Raw genomic sequence first — 24,764 nt, 5'->3', positions numbered from 1 at the left:
AGACGTTGTTTTTAATTTTAGACATTTTGGTGAGTGTATTTTAATTTATAGTTCCTGAAAGGTTAATGATAATTTCTTATTGTGTGCAGTGCCCATTGAAGTTTGTCCATTTTTAATTGGACTGTCTTCCTTCTAATTGATTTGTCAGCTATATATTTATTTGTCAAATTTCTCTGTTATTTTGCTTGCCTTTTCACCCCCTTAGGCACATTTTGATAAATGTCTTTTTAATTTTAATGAAATCCAATTTATTGGTCTTGTGCTTTTGGGCTAATAATATTGACGCCCTGTTTGAAAATACGCCGTTACCCCATGGTCCCAAGAATGGTCTCTTGTGTTTTCTTCTAGGAACTTCATTGTTACTACAGCTCACATATAGGTCACGATACATTTGGGATTTTGTTGTTGTTCATAGTGCGAGGGAGGCATTCAGTTTGCTCATATTGTGTTAAGGATTTTTTATCTGTGTTTAGGAGCTGTGTTTGCTTGTAATTTTCTTTTATTGCATTTTTCTTGTCATATTTTTATAGAAAACTTATGCTGCCCTATAAAAGACATTAAATAGTGTTCCTTTTTTTCCCTATTCACTACCAAAGTTTTTAGGTTTGGCATTATTTGTTTCTTAAATTGTAAAAATTTACTTGTGAAATTTATCTTAACCTGAAGGGTTCGTGTGTATGTGTGTGAAAGAGAGAGAGAGAGAGAGAATTTTAAAATGTAGATTGAATTTCTTTAATGGATATAGGACTATTTAAATTTTATGTTTCTTGTTCAGTTTCGGTAAGTTGTGGCTTTTCTAGATATTTGTCCATTTTATCCAAAATTTCAAATTTATGGGCACCAAGGTCATAATATTTTTACTGTCTAATATATCTGTAGTTTCTGCAGTGATAGCTCCCTTTTCACTCCTGCTGTAGAAATTGTGCTTCTTTTTTTTAAATTTATTGTATTGATTTATCTTTAGAGGGGAAGGGAAGGAGAGAGGGAGAGAACCATCAATGTATGGTTGCCTTTGGTGTATCCCCTGCTGGGAACTGACCTGCAGGGAACTGGTCTGCAACCCAGGCATGTGCCCTGACTGGGAATTGAACCGCGATTGTCTTGTTCGCAGGCCCGCGCTCAATCCACTGAGCTACACCAGCCAGGGCTCTTTTCTTATATATTTATTAATTTTAATAGTCTTTCAGCTCCATCTCTTGGCTTTACTATTTCTTTAATTGCAAACTTTCATTGATTTCTGTTCTTATGTGTATTGTCTCCTTCATCGTACTTTGGGGTATATTTGTTTTTCTCTTCTTTGACGTCCTGATAACAATTGATAGTCAGCCTTTCTTTTCTAATATGAATTTCATACAGTCATTTTTCCTAAAGACACTACAATAATCTTACCCCGTAACTTAGACAAGTCGTGCTGTCATTCAGTTTGAAGTATTTGCAAAGTCCCATTGATTTTTTTCCTTTCACCAAGGGTTTATTTAGAAGTATATGATTTCTTAATTGTCTGTTAACAAAATGGAAATTTAGAATTCTCTTCCTTCTTTCTCTTCTTCCTTTTCCCTTTTTTCCCTAAATCTTCAGTTTAAAAGCACTTGCTGGGGAGAGCAAAGCAGGTGTTGGCACTGGAGCGTGTGTGCGCATTGAAGGAGCTGGGATGGTCCAGCATGAAGCCTGCAAAGTGTCAGGAGGGTGTGTACACGGGAACTGCCCGGTGCGGGGTGCAGGCAGGTGACTGGGGCAGGAGGTATATTTCAGGAAGAGGGCAATCTGGCAAAATGGTAACAGTGTGAATTGGGAGAGAAAAGCATCCCACGGAGGGTTAGCCAGGTATGTGGTGTGGTCGCCCGAGCAGGGTGAGTGGGGCAGCCACACTGCAGTGGGGAAAATGGGGAGAAGCCCCGTGTGAGAAGTCAGAGCCTCACTGAAGTGAGCAGGGCTTCCATGCATGCGGGTGGCCTGGTGGGAGCGGTCATCCCAAGAAGGGCGATGAAGGCTGCCATGTATGTAGCAGGGCTTCTGGCACGGGATGTCAGAGCTTGAGTAGAGTGAGAACAATGTCCGTATTTGGAGGATGGCCCAGTTCAGGGTCCCATGCTGTGAGTGGGTAAGGAGGGCAGCTGTGTGTGTGTGTGAGAGGCATGTCACAGCCAGGTGTCGTAGCGCAAGGGGGTGAGGAAAGTCCGTGAAAGACCGAGGAGCAGGACGTAACACAAACACGATGCTGGACCGGATCCCTTCCCAGTGCAGTATGTTATTGGGGCAACTGGCAGAACTTTCATGGGCACACACTTTCCATTTTCATTCTACAGTCTCTGCCCCGTGATTAAAATTTAATTACTTAAGGTCACATCATTTAACGTAATTAAACCTATGCTGTAATCGAGTGATGGGGACTGAGCTGTGTTGCAAATAAATCCTGTTTTTGTTGTATTAAAAATATATTGAAACTGTAGTGTTTGTCTAAATAAATCAGACTTAGTTTTCCTCACTGCAGGTTGATCCGAGTACATTTTTGGAGCTAGCATATGCTCTGTATAAGTGGCCAGTATTTAAATCGCATTCTATACTGAGAACTTGATCTCTGTAGTACCTGATTCTTTCGTTGCAGTGTCCAGAACTTAGAGTCAGCAGGACCCAAGTCCAAATCCCGACACTTGGACTCGGCTGACTCTTGCACTCACTAACTCCATGACTTGGGACAGCTCAGTGCCTGGCACAGAGAGTATATCTCAGTCAGTATTGGGTGAATGATGTATGAAGTTACGGACTGTTTGAGGTTCTGTTTCCTTATTTGTAAAATTGTTACAACAGTAGGGTTGCTTAGAGCTTACAGATAATTTATGTAACTCTTGGTATGTAGCACAGGTGGCAAACACAAGGCCCGTGGGCCGAATCCAGCCCTCCACCTCGTTTTATCGGGCCTGGCACTTTGTTTCTACCTGGTGGCAGCGCCGAGCTCTCACTTAACTGGTAAGGAGTAGTTACATTTACACGGTCCTAAAATTACATTCGGCCCTTTGAAGGGAACCTTGAGGCTGATATGGCGCTGGGTGACAATGAGTTTGACACCTCTGGTATATAGTAAGCAGATGCTAGTAGATGTTAGTGCTAGATGTAATAATAATACATTTTATGCTAGAATCCTTGCATAATATCAAGGATTTAATGTTAATATCAAGCAAGTCCCAGAAGTAACACAGGTTATCTCAGCTTCTGAGGGTGGTGTGAGAAATATGTCTGCGTGACTCACGGGCTTCAGATAGCTTTGCTAGCAACGTTTATTCCTGTCTTGCTGTAAGCATTTATTAAAGCAAATTGTGTGTTCAACAATTAACAGTTGAGGTGAAGGCAGAGTCTTAAGGAGTGTACAAACCAATTGAGATCTTTTAACACAGGTCGCAATTCTAGAGAATAAAATAAATGTGAGACATACTGAAAGAAAGAATAAGGGAGTTGAGCAGAATGGGGAAAATTATGTACAAGTGAGCTTTGAATTGGAATTGAAAAACAGACACTTGATTGATACAAAGACGATGGGGAGATTTCTCAGGCTCAGTGTGGGGAAGGTGTGGTGTGGGTGTCCTGAGTGTAGCCAGGTGCTGGGGACCTCACAAGGCTGGCGGTTTGAGTTCCAAGGTGGGAGCAGTGAAAGGTGAGGTGAGTTGGGTAAAGTGAAGCAGATTTGCAGGTCACCTTGGTAATTGAACTATCTTTTCATTTTGCTATTTCTCAGCCTTTTAGTTCTTTGTTTTGAACTTAGAAACATTCTAGAGAAGGTCAGAATCACTGGATATAAAATACGAATTGGCATCATTTTTACTTTAGGTGGTCTACCTGGATTTTTTTTTTAGCCAAAGATAACAATATGAACAATTTATGCCTCTTTTTAGTAGGTCAGAGTATGAGAAAGGTTATGGACCTGATTATGTCTTTGGTAACCAAGAAAGTAGACACGTTGAGGAAAACCGGTTTTAATCTGAAGTAATGTGGCAATTGCAATTTAAAACCTGTTGCCTTTTTCTGAGACGTGCGAGTGTCTGGAGTGTCCATCCCCCTCTTCCCCCTAATGTGTCTCTCCCTCACCCCCTCATTCTAATTCTAAGCTAGCGGATGAGTTGTGGAGTCAGGTTCAAATGTCTTTCTCTTTATTAATTTTTGAAAAGAATTAAAGAAATACACCAACACTGTTTAGTTCAGGGCTGCCCAGGATGGCACATTGAGGCACCTGAAGTTGTATATTACAGAGAAATAACAGCTCCTCATGTGCTAAGGGTAAGGAGAAAGGATGTGTGACTTGTCTTCCCTTCTGTCTTGTTGTTGTTAATAGAAATGCTGTTGTTTCCAGTGAAAATTTTAGACAGAACATTTTTTGTTTCCCTGCATGAGTGCATCCGTTAGCATGTATGGCAAATTGTTGTGATTACTTGCAAGGTGACTGCATTGATTTCATGCTAGAAATATTGCTTCTACTTATTTGAATATATGTATACTTAATAGATATTTCAGTTTTTATAAGTGCTATCTCTTAGGAGCTTTCTGTTATTTAGCATGAGCTCAAGATGTAATTCTCTAAAGAAAGGAATGGCAAGTTATGTTAATGCCCTTTATTTTTTCTGTTTCTAGCCTATTCTACTAAGCTCAACAAATTTCCTGTGTTTAATATTAATGATGACTTGAATGATCTGTGTACCAGTGCAGTAAGCCCAAATACTACCAAAGCCACGCGCTATGCCCTGAATGTGTGGCGGTACTGGTGCATGACCAATGGGCTCAAAGATCACACGGACATCACCAAGGTAAGGAACTCTCGCGTTTACTTATTTCAGCCAATTTCACTGAGCGTCCAAGTGCCCAGCACTGTGCTGAGTATGGTGGAGAACACAGAACAGTTGCTTTCTGCCAGGAGAAACTTTGAAAGAATATAAAATAGAAAGAAGAAAATGTCATAGTTCAAAGCAGAATGTAATAAATGCTCTATGATTTTACAGATCAGAAATGCCAAAAAAATTTTCAGTTGGATAAATTAATTTCAGTTTGGTGGCATTAGCCACCGGATGTTTAAGCTGTGTTTTTGGTAGAGAGGTAGGACACGAGTCTTCTAGGCTGAGTGACATGGACAAGAGAAAGATTTGGAGGGTGAGGTGAGCCTTGCCTGTAGCAGAGGCTTCATATATGGGAATATGGGCTATAAAACTAGATTTGGGAAACCCTTCCATGCCAAGCCACACTCTTGTGACTGACTGTTGGGAAGTCACTGAAGTTTTGTTTTGCTTTTGTCTGTGGGCAGTGTGGCAGGGACTGCTGTAATACTGGGGAGGACGCTCTGACTGTGCAGTCTGCAAGGGTCTTAAGGCTCAGGCAAAAGGGAAGCCACTGAAGGAGTTTGGGAAGAAGCAGTGAAAGTGATATTGTAGAGAAATTATGTGGAACTGATGAGCAAAAAAATCAGTTAATAAATATCCTCGGTCCTCATTTCCCCCAGTTGTAAAATGAGCTCTGAGAATACCTTCCAACTTGAAATGTTTGGGGTTTGTGACTGGGAACATGTGGAGACAGAAGACAAAGATGTTGTATTTGATTTGGATACACTGAGTCTAAATCAGACGCGTCAAGTAAGCAGTTGGGAATGTGGGTTTCATACATGGGGGAAGTGTTAAATCTAAAAGCACAGAGTTAAAGGTCAGGCAAATAGAGGTGGTAATTGAAGGTGGTGTCTCCAAGTTTGGGTGGTGTGTTTAGGGCACCAACAAGAGATGCAATAGGAAACCCAGGCTCGTACTTCTGACAGCATGGTGCACCAGACACAGCAAGGGGCCTCTCTGCTGTACTTGAAGAAAAATAAGGAGCCATCCCGGGGCCAAACAAAAGACAGCTGAAACTGAACTGGTGAGCATTAGGCACACCTGAAGATCAGGGCTCTCTACCTGAGGGCGTATGTTGCCAACATTGTTACGGAAGAGAAGAGACTGGTAGGTGAACCGAGGAACCCTTGATTGAGGAGAGGACTCTGAAAGGGGCTTGAGAAGTTCTAGGTGAGCAGCCTACCCTGGCTCCTCACTGTTGTGTTGTAATAATCTTCGAAGGGGAACATTCCTTGAAATGTAGGTGCTCAGGTTTTTGCAAATTAAAAGCAACTAAATGTGTGCTCATTTTTTAAAAAAGTCATCAGCCACTCAAGGAAATATGTGACCATGAGTGAGAATGACTGGAAACAAACAACGGGTTCAGACACCCAGGACTTCACATAGTAGGTTGTATAGATTAAGGGTGTATGGAATGTTAAGGGTGTATGAAATGAAAAGAATCACAGTGGACCCTTGAACAATGCGAGGGATAGGGGTGCCGACCCCGGCACAGTGGAAAATCTGCATAAAACTTACGCCAGCCCTCCACTTACGGGGGTTCCCAGCTGTGGATGGAAAATACTTATAAAAATGTACAAGCACTAGCATACTAATCAAAATGGTCCAGCAGATTTGAAAATAAATGGAAATTTCCACTCGGGGTCAGAAATTATCCTGCTGTAACAGCTAGAAAACTGGACAACTCTTTGAGACAGGACGGCCAGCAGAGGCCTTGACCCCTAAGACAGAGGTAGCAGGGGAGGTGGATGAGTGCTGCCACCTCCCCGGCCGGCCACCCGGAGGCAGTCTCTGAGCTGCAGGGAAGCCAGAGGCACCCACACAGAGCCTGGGAATCTTGCTGAGTTGAGAGGAGACCGAGATCAGGGTTCAAGGAGGGCGAGGACAAGAGAACACTGGAAAAAAGCCCCAACATTCACTGAGAAAATATGAAAAATCTGGTACCGACGTTGTAAAGTTCAGTATCCACAATTTCTAGCCTGCAATCAAATATTACTCCTCGCCAGAGGAAGTGGGAACGTGTGACCCATACTCAGCAGAAAGCCAGTTGTCCTTCACTTCTGGCCAATTTGGAGTGTAAGATTTATCCTCCTTCCTGAAACAATCAAAATACAGATGAATAATATAAACAGTGTTTTCAAGGTGCTATCTAGCACTCAAGGAAGGACAGTTCTCTCTGAGAGATGGGAAACAAGGTGAGCTGCACGAGCAGCCAGCCTGCTGCCTTGAGAAGAGTCCCCGGGGCTCTGGTGCAGGGAGGGGCAGGGCCAGGGGCAGCCGGGTTGCTGGGCTGAGCAGTGGAGCTGAGAGTCCAGGAAAACCAAGGTGGTTAGAGTGGTCATGACAGAGTATTCTATAGTGGAGAGCTACAAAGAGAACTGAAGATAGTTCCCCTCATGCATTAAGATGAGTACTGACCGACAGGTGCAATGTGGGGAAACTGCCTCGGGCTGGCAAAAATCACCTGAAAGGTTCAGCAGTAGCGTACATGGAGCTCACATGGAACTGGAAATAATACCCGTTTCCATCAGCCAGACTAGAGACACCCCCAGATTCATGGGGTGGAGTACTCAGAAAGGTCCACCTCAGATGTGGAGAATAATTAGCCCTGGACCGAGCTCTGCTCCAATCCCACGCAACAAATCTTACAAGCAAGACCCAGGTGCGTGAAAAGGTGCTAAACATCAATAATCATCAGGGCAATGCAATTTAAAACCATGATGAGTTACCACCTCACAGCTGTTAAAATGGTTAGTATCAAAAAGATAAGAAATAACAAGTATTGGTGAGGATGTGGAGAAAAGAGAACCCTTGTGCAACCTGAATTGGTACAGGCACTGTGGAAAAATAGTACGGAGGTTACTCAAAAAATTAAAAATAGAACCCCATACAGTCCAGCAGTTTGACTTCTAGGCATTTATCCAAAGGAAACAAAAATGCTAAGTTGAAAAGATATATATACCCGCCCCCAGGTTCATTGCTGTGTTGTTTACAATAGCCAAGACATGGAAGCAACCTAAGTGTCCATAGATGGATGAGTGGATAAAGAAATTGTTATGTGTATATTTAATATATGAGGTCTGTCCAGAAGGTATCCAGCCATGTAATATGAAAAAAGAGACATTTATTGAAAAAATAAATCAAAATAAAAGAAACATTGTACATGTGACAATGACACCTCAGTCCCCTTCAAAGTGGGCACCTTGGACCTCACACAGTTCTCCCAATCACCATCAGCTGCCCTGTCATGTTTTCCTGAATCTCATCAATGGTCTGAAATCTCTTCCCTTTCAAAGATGGTTTTAGTTTTGGGAAAAGCCAGAAGTTACAGGGCGCCAAATCTGGGCTTTAGTCGGGCTGAATCACCTGGGTGATTTGATGTTTTGCCAAAAAAAAAACTGTATGAGATGTGATGCATGAGCGGGGACATTGTGGTGATGAAGCTGCCAATCACCATTTGTCCACAGCTGCAGCCTTCTGAATCATCCAACTAGTTTCCATGGAGAAATGTTCAAGCTTAATGCAAAATTTGACGCAGATTCATTGCTCTACTTGCTCAATCATTTTGAATGTGACACAGAGTACACATGCTCACTCAAGGGTGTTTACCACCCCACTGACTAATACAGTGAAGTCACCATTGTTCACGCATGTACATTCCAGTCCGCACTCTCCTTGGCTGCCAGGTTACATCCATGTTGCTCGTGCAGCCCTTCTCATATTAACAATGGCCGGACTTTTTTTGACAGACCTCGTCATATGTGTGTGTGTGTATGTGTGGATCTATATCTCACAATTATATATATAATGGAATGTACGTATATAATAGAATATTATTTGGCCATAAAAGGGAATGAAATCTTGCCATTTACACAACATAGATGGACTTTGAAGGCATTATGCTAAGTGAAATAAATCTGAGATCTCACTGATAAGTGAATCTTTTTTAAAAAAAAAAAAAAACCCATAGTACAGATGACAGATTGGTAGTTGCTAGAGGTGAGGGAGCAGGTAAAGTGTGTGAAGGTGGTCAAAAGACCTAAGGATGTAATGTGTGGCTTGGTGACTATAGTTAATAAAACTGTACTGTATATTTTTTAAGTTGCTAAGATAGTAAATATTAAAAGCTCTCATCATAAGGAAAATATTTTTAACTATGTGTGCTGGTGGATGTTAGCTAGACTTATTGTGATGTTTATTTTGCAGTGTAGACAAATAACCATATCGTTACCTCATACAGCTAAAACTAATATGGCACATGTCATCTCAAAATTACACAAGAGTTTTTTAAAGTAGAAAAAGACCCAAATGGAGCAAACAGTTTTCAAGTAACTGCATACCAGGACAAGACTTAAGAATATTTTATACTAATGTAAAAATATCCAGAACCGAAGAAATAAAATTTACAATGTTTGGCAACTAAACATCACCAGACATGCAAAGAAGCAAGAAAATACATTTCTTAAAGAATGATTCAGTCAAAACCAACCCAGCACTGACATGGAGTTTAGAATTAGTAGCCAAAAACATTGAACGGTTATTATAAAGAAGATAAGCACATGGCCAGTAAGCGCATGAAAAGATGCTCAACTTTATCAGACATCAGGGAAATGCAAATCAGAACTGCAAGAGATTTTACTTCATGTCCAGTAGGAAGGAAGGATGGACTAGAATACAAGAAGAACAGATAGTAACAAGTGTTGATGAGAAATTGGAATCTTCATAGGATTCTGATGGGAAAGTAAAATGATGTCACTTTTTTGGAAGCAATTTGGCAGTTCCCCAAATGTTAAGTATAGGGTTACTCTGTCACCCATCAATTCCTAGGCATATACCCCAAATATGGAAGACATACATCTGTAAAAAAAGTGCACACAATTATGCATTGTAGCATTATTTACAGTAGCCAAACTATAGAATCAACCCAAAGGTCAGATGAGTGAATAAACAGATGTGGCATATTCATGCAAGGGAACGTCCTTTGGCAACAAAAAGAAATGAAGTACTACATGCTACAACGTGGATGAACCTTGAAAATGTTATGCTAAGTGAAATAAGTTAGACACAAAAGGCTGAATGCGTGTGACTCCATTTATGTAAGGCACTTAGAAAGGTCAAGTTCATGGACACAGAAAGTAGAATAGAGGGTTACCAGGAGCTGGAGGGAGGAGGAAATGTGGGGTTTTTGTTTAACCAGCATAGTTTCTATATGAAGTGATTAGTGTGGATGGTTATACAACATTGTGAATGTACTTAATGCCACTGAATTGTATACTTACAAATGGTTAAGATGGTAAACCTTATATTTTTTACATATACATAATTTATGACAGCACATCAATAAAATGTAACTTTCACCCGTATCAATAATTTTAAAATTCAGCTGTTCTCCCAGACCCCCATCACCAGTTCTTCATCCCCATGAACCTTAACCTTTTCTAGACCAGAGGTCAGTGAAGTCACAGTGGGAAGTCACTGTGAAGAAGGTACTGACTGTTACTGGGAACCTTCACCTTTCCATGCAGGAATCCATGAAAAGAGCTTCATTTCTTCAAACCCTCCATGGCTTAGAAAGCATGCATCCCAGCACATGGATAGGATCAGTAGTGTGCACCTTATCAACACTACTGTGCTCCTAATATAGGAGAAATAATTAGTATTAGTTTCCCTGGGATATCTAGAGAAATAACAAGTGAGGAAGATATATTTCAGTCTTCTGTAATCTACTCACATGGGTCACTCACACGTTTTTAATAATGAGGCCAGTATCTTGGAGAATTAACCAATATTTAGTTAAAAGAGGGACTTGAGCCCTGACTGGTGTAGCTCAGTGAATTGAGAGCCAGACTGCGAAGTTAAGGGTCACTGGTTGGATTCCCAGTCAGGGCACGTGCCTGGGTTGCAGGTCCGGTCCCCAGTGAGGGGCATGTGAGAGGCAACCACACATTGATGGTTCTCTCCTTCTCTATTTCTCTCCTTCCCCTCTCTAATAATAAAATAAAATCTAAAAAAGAAATTTACTTAAAACTTTTTTAAATAAATAAAAGAAGGACTTGAGGCATCAAAACCCACATATTCTTTACCCTCACTTTCTTGGTTTCGGTGCATGATATGTTTAATCTGGGTGTATCTTTAAGGATAGATAGAGCCGACAGCAGACAAGGTAGATAACAGTTCTTGTTTATTTAAGGAAGAAAGCGAGGAGTCAAATAACACTTCAAAATATAATCTAAGTAAGTATACGCTGTCATTCGCACTCTGAGTGTATTTAGTAATTTTTCGCACAAGTGGGACCCATCCTCACTGATCCATCTCCTTCAAGGAGTCATCTCATTGACTTCTGTATTTCTCTAATCCACCCAGACAACAGAGCATCCTGAAGTGCAGTATCTGTCTTTCTGAATAAAGTAAAATTGGGTGAAATCATTTTCTTGTTAGCGATGGTTACTTTGAGATCCATTTTATTTTCCTATTAGGCTCTTGTAGTTCATAAGCATTTTCTCTCCCTCCTTCATGCCTCATTGTTCAAAGGGAATTTTGAAGCATTCTCCCAATAGTAACTCTTGATTTTACTTGTCTTCTAACTTTTTAAGTTTCTGTGTAATTCCAGAATTTTGGAATTTGCCTGACAAGTTCGGTTTTTTATTTTTATTTTTTCCCCATCTGGAGTCATCAGCCCCATGACTATACTCTTACTTCTCGTTCATTTTTACATCAGGGAAGCCAAGTTTATACTCCATGGCAAATTTTTAAAGTATCTTTTATTGATTATGCTGTTAAGTTGTCACATTTTTCCTCCCCTTTACCTCCTCTGCCCTGCATCCCTCTACCAGCATTCCCCCACTTTAGTTCATGTCCATGGGTCATACATGTCAATTCTTTGGCTTCTCCATTTCCTATACTATTCTTAACCTCCCCCTATTTTGTGCCCACCAATTATGCTTCTTATTCCCTGTACCTTTTTGCCCCATTCTTCCTCCTCAGCCTTCCTGCTGATAACCCTCCTTGTGATCTCCATTTCTGTGATTCTGTTCCTGTTCTAGTTGTTTGCTTAGTTTTTTCTTGTTTTGTTTTTTTTTAATGTCCAGTTGTTAATAGTTGTGAGTTTGTTGTCATTTTCTTGTTCATATTTTTTGATCATCTTCTTTTTCTTAGATAAGTCCCTTTAACATTTCATATGATAAGGACTTAGTGATGATGTGCTCCTTTAACTTGACCTTATCTGGGAAGCACTTTATTTGCCCTTTCATTCTAAGTGATAGCTTTGCTAGATAGAGTCATCTTGGATATAGGTTTTCACTTTTCATGACTTTTAAATACTTCTTTCCAGCCCCTTCTTGCCCGTAAGTTTTCTTTTGAGAAATCAGCTGACAGTCTTATGGAAATTCCTTTGTAGGTAACTGTCTCCTTTTCTCATGCTGTATTTAAGATTCTCCTTTTTTATCTTCACTCTTGGGTATAATGTAATTATGATGTGTTTTGTGTTTCTCCCTCTGTCCAACTTCTTTGGGACTCTTTGAGCTTGCTGGACTTGTATGTCTATTTCCTTTGCCAGACTGGAGAAGTTCTCCTTCATTATTTTTTCAAGTAAGTTTTCAATTCCTTGCTCTTCCTCTTCTTCTTCCGGCACCCCTGTGATTTGGATGTTGGAATGTTTAAAGTTGCCCTGGGTGTTCCCAAGCCTTTCTTCATTTTTTTGAATTCTTGTTTCTTCATTCTCTTTTGGTTGAGTGTTTCTTTCTACCTTCTGTTCCAAATCTTTGATCTGAGTCCCAGTTTCTTTCCTGTCACTGTTGATTTCCTGTATATTCTTCTTCATTTCATTTTGCGTAGCTTTTACTTTTCCCTGTATTTTGCAACTGTACTCAACCATTTCTATGAGCATCCTGATTACCAGTGTTTTGAACTGTGCATCTGATAGGTTGCATCTCTTTATTGCTTAGTTCTTTTTCTGTAGTTTTGATTTGTTCTTTCATTTGAGCCATATTTCTTTGTCTTGGTGCTCTTGCTATGTTGTAATGGACGGAGCCTTAGGTATTCGCCAGGGCAGAGCAATCCACCTGCCTGCATTTAGTGCTGTATGTGGGAGAGGAGTCAGAGAGAGAACAATGCCGCTTAGTCAGCTCTCACCCTGCTTTTAGTCACTTCGCTTGTTTCCCATAAGTGGATTGTGCCCTTTCAAATTCTGATTCCCATGAGGGTGGGCTGTGTACATTCTAGGACCCCGTGGGCCTCTCCAACAGACATGCTTGTGAGAGTGGGAGTTTCTTCCACCTCCACAACCCCCACAGGTTTTACAGCCAGAGGTTTTGAGGCTTTAGTTTCCTGTGCTGGAACCCTGGGTTGTACAGTCTGTCTCACTCTCCAGTTGTTCCTCCCGGCTTATCTACTAACCAATGTGGGATATCCTGATGTACCAGCTACTGCCTTGTCTGCCCTAGTTTGCGAGCCACTGCCTTGCCCACCCTGGTCCATCAGTTTACTGCCTTGTCACAACTTGTTTACTTTGAAATTTGTGTTCCTTGTAAACCAGAAAAATATTCTGCTTCATAAATCAGTTTGGTTCTCCTGATACCAAGGTTAATTTATTCATTTAACCCATATTTATCAATCAGTTAATTGGGTCATGTTATAGTTCAGGACTTCTGGCATGTGATGAAGACCTAGTCATGTATAAGATGTAGTTCTCGCCTTTGAGGAACTTTCAGTCCACTTAGACAGATAAGTAGATAAAGAGGCCACTATGAAGAGGCCATAGCAAAGCTTAAGTGCCATGAAGCTGCAGAAAGCTTTAATAACACAGTAGAATTTGAGCTAGATCTGAAATAATGAATTGAGATTTTCCACATAGAGAAAGTTAGAAGATATAGAAGCATGAAAGAGCATTTGGTTTCTGTGAATGACACAAAGTTCATTCACAGAATGAGACTGGAAATAGAGCACAAAGAGAACAGACAATGAGACTAGAGAAATACCATTTCTACCAGTTATCTATCATTGCATAACAAACCACCCCAAAACTTAGTGGCTTAATGCAGCATTCATTTTATTTGCTCATGATTCTATGGATTGTGCTCAGCTGGTCGGTTCTTCTGCTGGGCTCAGTTGGCATGTGCACATGGGTGCAATCATCTGGTATTAGATGAAAGACAGCTTCCCTCTGCTTTACATGTTCCCATGGTCTAATGGGGCTTCCTCAGTGGCAACATCACACTAAGACGCTGAAAGCAGAACTTGTAAGGAATTATAAGACAAAAGCAGATGAAAGTAGAATTTCTTGAGGCCTAGGCTCGGAATTCACACATTGTCACATGCTACCTTCTATGAGTCAGAGTAAATCACAGCCAGCCCAGATTCCAAGGTTGGGAAAATAGATTCCACCTCTTGATGGGAAGAGCAGCAAAGTCAGGTTGCAAAGGGACATGGGAACAGGGGGTGGGGATTTGGGGACATGGATGGGGGGAATTGTTGTGGCTATATTTGGAAATAATCTACCACAGAGTGGAGCCAGATTACAAAGACTTGCCTACAAGGTAAATAGTTTGGAATTTATCCTAAGGGCAAGAGGAAGCCATCATAAATTAGTTTGTTGTTGCTGTTGTTTGGTTTTTAAGCACTAAGGTAATAAGTAACATTTTCTACTCAGAACCCCTTATCTAGGAACTGTTTCTCTCCTACAGTCCCCCTGGGTATTGTAAAAGCCATCATGTTAGCACAGTGGCCCATCCCTTAGTCAGTTGTTTGGGTCAAGAGAGGGCCAATCAGAATCCTTCAGCTGGATTTCTTTTCTGTTGCTAGGGAGAGGTGGTCTCTTGCCAATACCCGAAGCCATCATATGTAAACCTTAAGGAGTGCTAGGTGGCTATGTTTTATTCTATATAAAACTGCCGCGCGCGTCAGAGCCATGTCCCTGTTATACATAGGGTTCTCACATGCACACATTTTATTTAATATGCTATTGTGCAGAACAAAAAGCACTTCTATTTTACTTAGGGAAGTTTATACTTACATTCATATACTTTGTTTTTTGGTATATATCTGTCAGATTTGGGTTAGAAAAAAATGGAGAACATTTTCTTTCCTGTGCTTCAAAACGTTTAAATGCAGAAGAAAAGCCAGGTCAACTCCACAAAGCCATCTTTTTAGGAGTGATCTACATCTCTGACGGTCACTTCGCCCTCTGCTCTTGTTTGGGGCTATTCAGAATTCTTTACCTCTTATTGAATCCACTTTGGTAATTTATATTTTCCTAGAAAATTGTTCTAGATTTTCAAATCAACATCTGTAAAGTATATGATATTCTTCCATGTTCTTGACTCATTTTATGTGTAGTCTTTCTCATCCTAACATTGTTTATGCATATTTCCTTTCCTCTTTTTTCTCTCTCTTTCTGATCTCCTACAAGTTTGCCAACTTTATAGGTCTTTTCAAAAGTGACAAGTTTTTATTTTTATCTATTTCAATTCATATATTTTCATTTATTAATTCATTTCATTTTTATAGATTCACTCTACTATTGTTTAATTTGGTTTTTTCTAGCTTTTTGAGTTGATTAATGTTTACTTATTTTCAGTAAAGTTTTCTGACACATTCAAGACTCAGATGTTATCAGAATGTTAATGCGGCATCTCATACATTATGATGCACAGTGTTTTAAGTTTGGTTTATTTTAAATCTGTAATGCAGTTATTTTCTCTTTGACCCAATAGGCATTAGGAGAATAAATGTTACCAGTACAGTTTCTACATTTAAAGCATTTTTTATTAAGGCTTCCTTTTGTCCTAGAATGTGTGTTTAGCATGAATTGACACTGAGTAACGTCTGGTTTTCTCTTTATAGCTCCCTCTTGCAAACAAAGCTTCCTTCTCCTCCTACCCAAATAAGGAGCTCTCTCAAAATCTCAGTATAGCCATTAAGTTTTTCTTAAATGTTGAACAAATAGTGACATCTAAACTCTGTGGATCATTAAGCCAGAGACATTTCCAGACCTATTCTGGTAAATTCAGGTGAATTCAAGAATTGTTAACCTGCTACAACAGCACCATGTTCAGGGTCAGCAATACCAAATATTATATGCCGATATCAAGAAAATTAATGTTGTAATGATTCAGAGTTTGAGGAATTCTTCAGAGGGGATGGTTGAATTTTATTGAAGGGGAGGAAAGGGAAGAATTTGCTAGAAAAGAGAAGAAAGTGCTTTCCAGAGAGGAATAGTGAAAGTTATAAAAGCCAATAATAATAATGATGACGATAATAATAAATGTGTATGTGTATCTATTTACATGTGTGTGTTCATTAACATTTACAAACCTTTCACATCCATACTTACTTACGCATTATAGTAATCCTTTTGAGAAGGTGTTGATTATTATGTCCCATTTTGTAGCTTGGAACACTGAGGTTTAAAGATATTAGGTGGAGCCAAGTATGGAAACTAGATCTTCCAGCTTGAAGTTCACCGTTTTTTCCACTATATTGTACTAAAGAGTCAACTTTCTAGAGGCCACAAAATGTTTTGCCTACAGTACAGCCCCTGGCGAGGATTAGGAGGAGGAAGGAGGGGTCTGGCTCTGTGGGTGTCCTCAAATGTGTAACCTCCGTGTTTGTCTCATTTGAGATCCCTGCAGTGAAGTTGAACGAACTGCTGGAGAACTTTTATGTCACCGTCAAGAAGAGTGATGGCTCAGACTTCCTGGCCACCTCGCTCCATGCCATTCGCCGAGGCCTGGACCGCATCCTGAAGAATGCAGGTGTGGGCTTTTCCATCACCAGCAGCACCTTCAGTTCTTCCACCAAGAAACTCAAGGAGAAGCTGTGGGTGCTGAGTAAGGCAGGGATGTCAGGTGCCCGTTCTCGCAACATCATCTACTTCTCCCTTTCCGACGAGGAGGAGATGTGGCAGGCAGGGTGTCTGGGGGATGACAGCCCCATCACTCTCCTGTCCACCGTGGTCAAGTACAACAGCCAGTACCTGAATATGCGGACACTGCAGGAGCACGCAGATCTGATGTATGGCGACATCGAGCTGCTTAAAGACCCACAAAACCAGCCCTATTTTGCCCGGACAGACAGTGTCAAGCGGGAGAGTCGGAGTGGCTCCACTAGAATATGTCATGGGGAAATCTACCACGAGCATTCCAGGGGACACAAGCAGTGCCCTTACTGCCTCCTCTACAAGTACATGTACATCCACCGGCCACCCACCCAGATGGAGGCCAAGTCCCCTTTCTACCTTACCGCTCGGAAGGAGGCCATGGACATGGGCAGCGTGTGGTATGAGGAGCAGAGGATGGGGCTCCGGTCTCTTCGGGGAGTTGTTCCAAACTTAGCCAAGAAGGTCAAGCTGGAAAACTGTGAGAACTTCACCTTTGTCTCATTCACTCAGGTCTCCAGGAGGCTCAGCTCCCACAGCTGCTGCCAGTGAGCCTTCCCTGGGTCCGGGCCACTGCTTGGACACGGCCGGCAGTGACCGTGACTTCATGGCCAGGCTGGTCTCTGTCAGTGTGACCTGCTGTTTCACTGACTTTGGGTTTTTTTAAGCTGAAAGTAGATGAGTCTCAATAATTAGGATGTTTTATCCAAATGTGTGTCACCTTTGTTAAATTATAGAATCTAATACAGTGTATAACTGCTGCATACACAGAAGCAAAGAAGTTTATTTTATCTAGTGCCTTTTTAGCACAGATTTTCTCAAAACAAACAAAAAAAGGAAACTTTAATTAGTGATTTTTTAAAAATCCCAGTAGCCTAGTAGCTTTAGAGTGTTTAGAAGACTATATACACCTTATTGAATTACACTCACAATAAGACCCAGAGAGAGGCAGACACATTAACTATTTCCAGAAAGAAAATTGCACTCGACACCCTTCTTGTGTTGATGATGGGTAACTCGATTCTGCAGAGCAAGCAGCCTTGCTTGGTGGAAGGTGCTGGAGACTCACTCGATCGCACTCCCGTCACTGGGAGAAACTTATCTCTGTGTCGTTAGAGGCGATTTCAGGAAGAAAGATGAATGCACCGAAAGCTGTGTGTGAGAGCAAGTCTTCCAGTAAACTGGGGGGTTTGTGCAGTGAGGGAGTTCCCAGTAGCAAAAGACAATGGCTTGGAAAAGCGGTCTGTGCTCAAACGTGACCACCTCCTGAAGCAGAAGTGCCTATGTCGTATTTCTCAGCACCATGGGAAAGCTCTTTTCATTCGAACACTTTTTAGAGTCTTTTAAAAATCTGTTCTTTGTGTCATACAATGTGTTCTGTCAGCAGATAGCACTGGGTCTGTAACACAACTAGAGGTCATTTTCAGGCGGAACCAGGAAAACCCAACAAAACAAGCTGCAAAGGAAAACAAACCGGAAAATGGGTTTATTACGGCGCGTGGAAACATTTTTGTCAAAGTATGACTCTTTCAGCCACAGTGGATTTCATCATTTTAGGTTGGCACCAATGTTTGGAACACGGTGCTGTAGGCAGCCGGCCAGGTAAGCAAACCCAGCGTTGAGGACAGAGCTGTGCGAATCCAAGCGTGGTGATAGGGTGTTGACGCGGTTTGAAACCATTGTACTCGGGTAAAATCCAACCTGACCACCTGTGACCGAGACATCAGCAGAATGTTCCCAAAACTACCCTGAATGAGAAGTGAGAGAGGCCCCCAGAGGGTGCTAATTATAATAATTTCTAGGCATCATCCTTTGGTATTTGAAAGAAGACTGCTACAACTTGATACCATTACGCCCCTCATGTATGCTTTCTAACTCAAAGTTAAAATTCCAATATAAGTTGGAATTGTAGGAGTCCTAAGGTCAGTCCTATTTCTTTTTCAGAATATTATTTTAGTATTTATTTTAATTGATTGTTTTCAGAAATCACTCACTGGTCACCGAATACTTCCTTTAACAGAGGAGACTCAACCAACGCTGCCTTAAGGGTTAATGTTGTTCCCTTTTTGTTCCCACACATTTATAACGTTGTGTACTAGTTGATCTTTCCTGAATATAGATTAACTATGGTACATCTCCATCTGTATGTAAATAACAGGTAGTATTTAAAACTCAATGTTACGACTTCATAGTGCATACTGTTCTGTTATGGTTTCGTGTGATGACTTTAGGGTTTGGATTAAAAGGAGACCCAAAACATTAGGTACAGTTTCTTTTAGTTTGCTAAACACCCAAAGGATATGTTGTTTGTGGAAAACAGATGGTCGTTTTTTTTCTTGTCAGTTCTGCACTTGAACAGAAATAGAACCTGTGTGATCCGTTGGGCAGAGACCTCAGCCTGATTAAATAAAATCTCCATTTTTATTGCAAAAGACGCAAGAAGAAATTGCCACCAGGAATCACTGGGATCTTTTCAGATTTCCAGAGGCTGTAATCTTTCTGTTGACAGTGGCTGTTCATCAGCTGAATAACCAACCATCTCTTGTATTTGGTACTTACTACCTTTTGATGCAGTGTAAATCCCCAGAGTTCTGAAGCGAGTGATTATAATAACAAATCAGAAGGTGGAATCTTCAGCGATGTCCAATGAAATGAAGGAATGGTCTCTCAGCATTCTAAATGCCGTTTTTTCCCCGCCTCCTTGGAGAATAGGAGAAAGAAAACGCATTTATCGAATGCTGTTCTGGGTACTTTGTTATGTGTTTGTGTGGAGCTGTGTGTGTTTGTGTGCACACACAGACTTTAAATTCCTATGTGGTCACACGTAGCACACCTGCTAAAACGGCAAAGCCCGTATCCATCACTGTGGCTGTGCCTGTCCCCCGGAGTCCAAGGGGCAGGGCAGCTGGTCCCAAGGCAGTCCTTCTGCCTTTGCTCACTGCCCTAAACCACACCCACTGGGGGCTCCGCGATCTTCTCCTTTTTGCCTGAGCCAGGAAGAAGAAGAATCCCAAGAAAAAAAGTGGGGGAAGTTGAGCATTTTCTCCACTTACCCTAAGTTGTTTTTTGTTTTTGTTTGTTGGTTTTTACTCAAAGGGGGATGTGAATACCAGGAATTCCCCAGTTCCCCGAGGCACAGCTGCCCCTGCTCTACGTCAGGAGGGCTGGTGCCGTGGGTGTTACGGGAGGGGTCCGTGGAGTCATGGGGTGCCCTCCGCACCTTCTGCACCTGCTCTGAAGTGAGCCCTGCTGTCTCAGTACCTCCCCCCGGAATCCATCAGTCTCCCCTGGGACGTTGATTCTGCCAGAGAGAACAGGGCGTCAGCTTGAAGGGTATGATTCAGTTAAACATAAAGGGCCTAGGCAGCACTGGGTCCATAGTGAGAATGCAATAAATGTTAGCTGTTTCAGTTACAACTCTCGGCAACAGTGATAACTAATATTATTCAACTGATCTGCATTGTACCACTTACTTTTTCCATATGGAGATTCTCTTCTTTAAACCGTTGAATGTGAAGAGGCAACCAAACCTTACAATCTGGTTATATTTATGCCCATCAGTTCTACCTCCAATACAGCCAAGACCTAATACCTCAGATATAAGCAAAAATAAGTGAAGAATGGAGAAATGTCAAGAAACTTTATAAAAACACTCTTCCATTGTTTCGTGTGTTTGCAAGGGGGAATATTATGGAAGAACCTAACCAAAGTTGTGAAAGAAATGGTGGTAATTTCCATGGGTTATATACATATGCTGCATCAATCTGCCCTGACTGATAAATGGTGTTCGAAGAAATGCAGGACTCTGTTACCTTGGTTTTTATTTTAATTCAGCCTTATTAAAAGCATTAAGCCCTAAACCACTCTCTCAACATGTTGATAGACAGTCATGGGGAGAATCTGGACAAAATAATGTTCACAGAGAAGGTAAAGCCTCTTGTTGTAGTGGAGGGACTACTAGCCTGGGACGCCTTCATTGTCTACTTGGCAAATTCCGTTCCCACTTTACAGCCGAGGATACAGCGGGAATAGGCAAGGTGCAGGGATCATCTCCAAAGCGAACAGTGTTGCCCTTCTGCAGTTCTTCACAACGAGCACTCGGGGGGGCGCAAAACTAGGAAGCCAAATTCCTAATCCCTCAAGGTCACAGAGTGAATCTTCTAAATTAGTGGGTCTCACTGGACTGGAACGCTTTCTCTAGGAGCAACAGTTTTCTTGAATTTTCAAGTTGCACAACTTCTAAAGTTGCTATCTTTAGGCAGCAGATTGTGGGTTATTTTTCTGTTCAGGCCAACACTGACCACATGTTACTGCTTAAGTAAACTAAACAGAAGATTTGCTGTGCTTGTCCAGCAGCATTACTTTGTTGCTTTTAGTGGACTCTGGATTGCTAAGCAATTTGGACCTAGTAACCAGCTTACTTTTAGGGCATCAGTAAATGCAAAAACAAAGAGCTCCAAGAAGAGTTACCTCATTGTCTCCACAAGAGCTGCCATTTGATCCAGGTTAAGTCCCGTGGATGATGAGAAGCTGTTAACATAGTGCCCTGAAGAGAAGAATACATTAAGAGTTTCAGATTCATACGTATCTTCAAATGTTTTTGCTTCGGGGTTAATTTTTCATGCCCAGTATTAAAAGAGAAACATTCAGCCATTTAGGCAGTGGTATTGGGTAAAAATCATTGTTGTGTTTTCCGTATAAATTAACCACCTTAGCCAAAACACGAGTGGAAGGGGAGCCCGGTGGTGACCGAAGGCCAGGCCGCCTTTCTGAGGGAGGAGGAGGGGGTGGGGGATGATAAACTAACTCATCTTCAGAAATGACATACTCTGTACCCATGTGTTCTGACATCACAGGATTTCCCAGAACTCCTTTCAGGGAGGCTGCCCATCCTTCTGACAAAGTTTGTCTAGTAGTATGATGATGATTTTGAGTACTTCTAGTTCTTACCATCCAAGAAATCCAGAGAAGTTCCTCACGTTCAGCTGTTAATCAAATCAGTTTTTATGCAAATTAAAGTTCTTTATTTACCAAATGCAGCTCATGTAGAAATTAATAATTTCAGGAAATATTTATTAAAGCCAAAAAAGGATCATGATTCTATGTAGGTGTATGTTGCTTCCATTACTGTTAATAGCAACTAGATAAACCCCTTTCCCCCACTGAGATGAGAATGGGCTCTTAAATATTTTATGATCAATATAACTGATTTGACTACTTTGTATTTGACTGTAGTTATTGTTACTGTTTGTTCAAGTAAGTTTCTAGAAAATTCAGATTTGACTAACACTGTAGTAAGTTGCTTTCTTTCAGCTGCTTCATTCTCACTTAATTCTCACATCAGCTATGCAAGGTAGGTCTAATTACTTATTGATAGGCCAAATTTCCCAAAGTCTCATAGTGTTAATAAGCTGGAGAACTTAGATTTGAACCCAGGTCTTCTGACCCAAGTCCAGTGCCCAAACCATTAGACAAAACTGCCTTCTTCATGCCCACAGAAGTCCATTTATCACAGAGATTAAAAAATAAACATAGTGCTATTTGAGAAGTTTTTCATTTCTGAAGCTGTACTGCCTCACACCTTATAGACACTGTCTATAGACACTGTCTTATTGATCAGTTGGTCACATGGCCCCATTCAGTAGCTCCTGGAGAGCCCTATGGTTTTCTGTGAATGAGTATAACATTTTCTGCTTACTGAGAACCTTGTGTTTATCCAATAAATAACTTGTTTTGCTCATTGTCTACCTTAAAGGGCAGCATGGTCATGCCCGTTAACTCTAATAAAAGTCAAGTAATTTATAAACTGCACCTGTTTTGACATTGGTATTACTGCTTAAAATGTAAAGGACTTGTAACCTATGTCACAACTAACTGTACATGCTCAGGTATTTTCATTTTTTAATTTTGATGTGAGAGGATTTTTATGATCTTTAGGCTTAAGACACCCTCAGAGCAAAATATAATTAGTTCCTTGGTTTTTTTTTATCCTTTCCTTTATCAGGAAACTTTCTGTTTTGAGACTTAAAAAACAATAGGCTATAGGTAACTCAGATTGTGTAGTCACCTTTCCTCATTTAACCAATAAGGAAATTAAAGCCCAGAGGTATTAAAAGGGCCCATCCAAGGTCATCAGCAGGACAATAAGTGGTAGAATCAGAAAAGTATCTCAGCGCTCTCTCCTTTATACCATAGTTGGGAAGACTTGGATTGTTAAAAATTAGTTAATGGAACTGCATCTGTCAGAATTACACCTGGCTGTCAGCGCCCCCACTGAGCCCCTACCTTTGCAGAAAATCACTCATAAAGACCCAGTAGCCCGCCCCCTGCCCCCCCCCCCCCCCCCCAGTCGCTTGGTTAGAGCATCATCCCAGTACCTTAAACTTGCAGATTTGATCTAGTCAGGGCACATCCAGGGAGCAACCACTGAATGTATAAATAAGTAGAACAAATCCATGTTTCTCTTTCCCTTCTTCTCTTCCCCTTGCTCTTAAAGAAACAAGACTCAGAAAAAAAGCCAAACCTCAATTCTCAAATCTGTAAGGAATCAGAAGGTTCTGTATCCTCCCTGCCACGCCTCCTCTTTGTTCAGCCCAAGACTCCAGCTCCTGGGGCTGAAACATGAGCAGAAGGCAGAGGCATAGTGCATTCTGAGATAAACACCCTTTAGGTGAGAGCAGAAACAACCACTAGGTAGAAGATATGTACATACTGTGGGTTTTCATGTCTGATGTTGATTCAGAGAGGCAGAAACCTGGCGAGGGTAAGGATGCCACTTTAATAGAAAAGCGCTAAACTAGAAACTGGACTTGGAAGCTTGCACAGGACCTTACCATCAACCTCTGTGTTGAAAAATGGGATTTGACTAATATTCAGGTGGACAGATAGCATAACCAAGGGCAAATTCTGGGTCTGAGAAGAAAGGACCACATTTAAAGATGAATAGAGAGGAAAAAGCAAAATGCATATTTCAAAAGTGTGACTTCAGGAAAATAAACAGCTTACCAAACATTGGAAAGTGGCAGTGGTAGTTTTGGAATTCTTTTGTCATAATTGAAAGAACCGAAGAATAGCCTCTGTGCAGCAACAGTTAGAATGGGAGTGGGTCCAGAGAAAAAAGGCAGCAGAGTAAAATGAAAAAGATAGATTAGAAAGAAGGACTTCAAGGAAGCTAAAAAACAACATCAGATTAAAATCCACATTGGAAGCAGAAAATAATACCTGGTGCTTTTTAAAAATCTCAAGTCAATACTGTGAAGGACAAACAAGATTTTTTTCCTAATGTTCTTTCAAAAGAAACAAGAGATGAAAATTCTGGGGAAAGATAACGGATTGTGAAGATGGAACATCAGCTGACATTGCTGATACTTGGTTTTCCTGCTGGACTGACTATATTGAGGAGAAATATCAACCAAACAATAAAAGCTCGTCCGAACAGAACGAAGATCTGCGTATGTAGATTGAAAGGACTCAGTGCAGTCCAGCTCTTCCTCCCCAAAATGAGGCCTGTACCTAAGCACCTGATGGCAATAATTTTAAACTACCAAGGGTAGAGGATGAAAACGTGTTAAGTAACACGTCAGAAAGTAACAACTTGCCTACCAGAAAACAGAACCACATTCTGGCTTCAGCCTTCTACTCCAGCTCCAACTGCCAGGAAACAATAGGGAATTTTGAAGGGAAAAGTTGTAACTTTGGAATCTGATATGCATTTTATATGTTAAGACACAGAAAATGTTTTTTAGTTATGACAGTCGTTCAGGGCATAAACCATCTAGATAACTGTTCTTATAAAAATAAATTGCGCTGCAACCTACAAAGCTTAGTTTAAGAAAACAATTTTTGCATAATAATTTCATGGGACCCTGGGGCATCAGATATCAGGATCATTACCCACAGAAAGGATATGTGTGCTTTAAAATAGATACTATGGCCAGGAAGCCACATGTCTCCAAGTGCCCAAACCCTCACGTGAATGGGCTGAACTAACACAAGGAAAGGGGCCTAAAACTTGCCCTATCACAGCGTCGGGT

At 41.1% G+C, this 24,764-nt stretch overlaps 1 protein-coding gene across 6 annotated transcripts in view; it reads left to right on the top strand.

Moving 5' to 3' along the window:
- The window catches only part of KIAA1958 (KIAA1958 ortholog), a 146,269-nt gene that overhangs the window by 86,431 nt on the left and 35,074 nt on the right, over nt 1-24,764 (top strand). For 2 of the 6 annotated variants that reach the window (XM_037152627.2, XM_037152628.2), the window contains 2 exons: nt 4,621-4,793; nt 16,477-20,830. In XM_037152627.2, coding sequence (XP_037008522.2) covers nt 4,621-4,793; nt 16,477-17,283 — 980 coding nt within the window. In that variant the 3' untranslated portion in view covers nt 17,284-20,830. Of the gene's footprint in view, nt 1-4,620; nt 4,794-16,476; nt 20,831-24,764 lie in introns of those variants that run through there. The other 4 variants (XR_005083557.2, XR_008389896.1, XM_053656150.1 and 1 more) reach the window with 4 other exon arrangements.

This window comes from Artibeus jamaicensis, unplaced genomic scaffold, assembly GCF_021234435.1.
Source record: "Artibeus jamaicensis isolate MK-2021 breed Jamaican fruit bat unplaced genomic scaffold, CSHL_Jam_final scaffold_1964, whole genome shotgun sequence".
NCBI classification, from domain to species: Eukaryota; Metazoa; Chordata; class Mammalia; order Chiroptera; family Phyllostomidae; genus Artibeus; species Artibeus jamaicensis.
The sequence above is the reverse complement of the archived record's forward strand: the minus strand, read 5'-3'. Positions and strand labels throughout refer to the sequence as shown.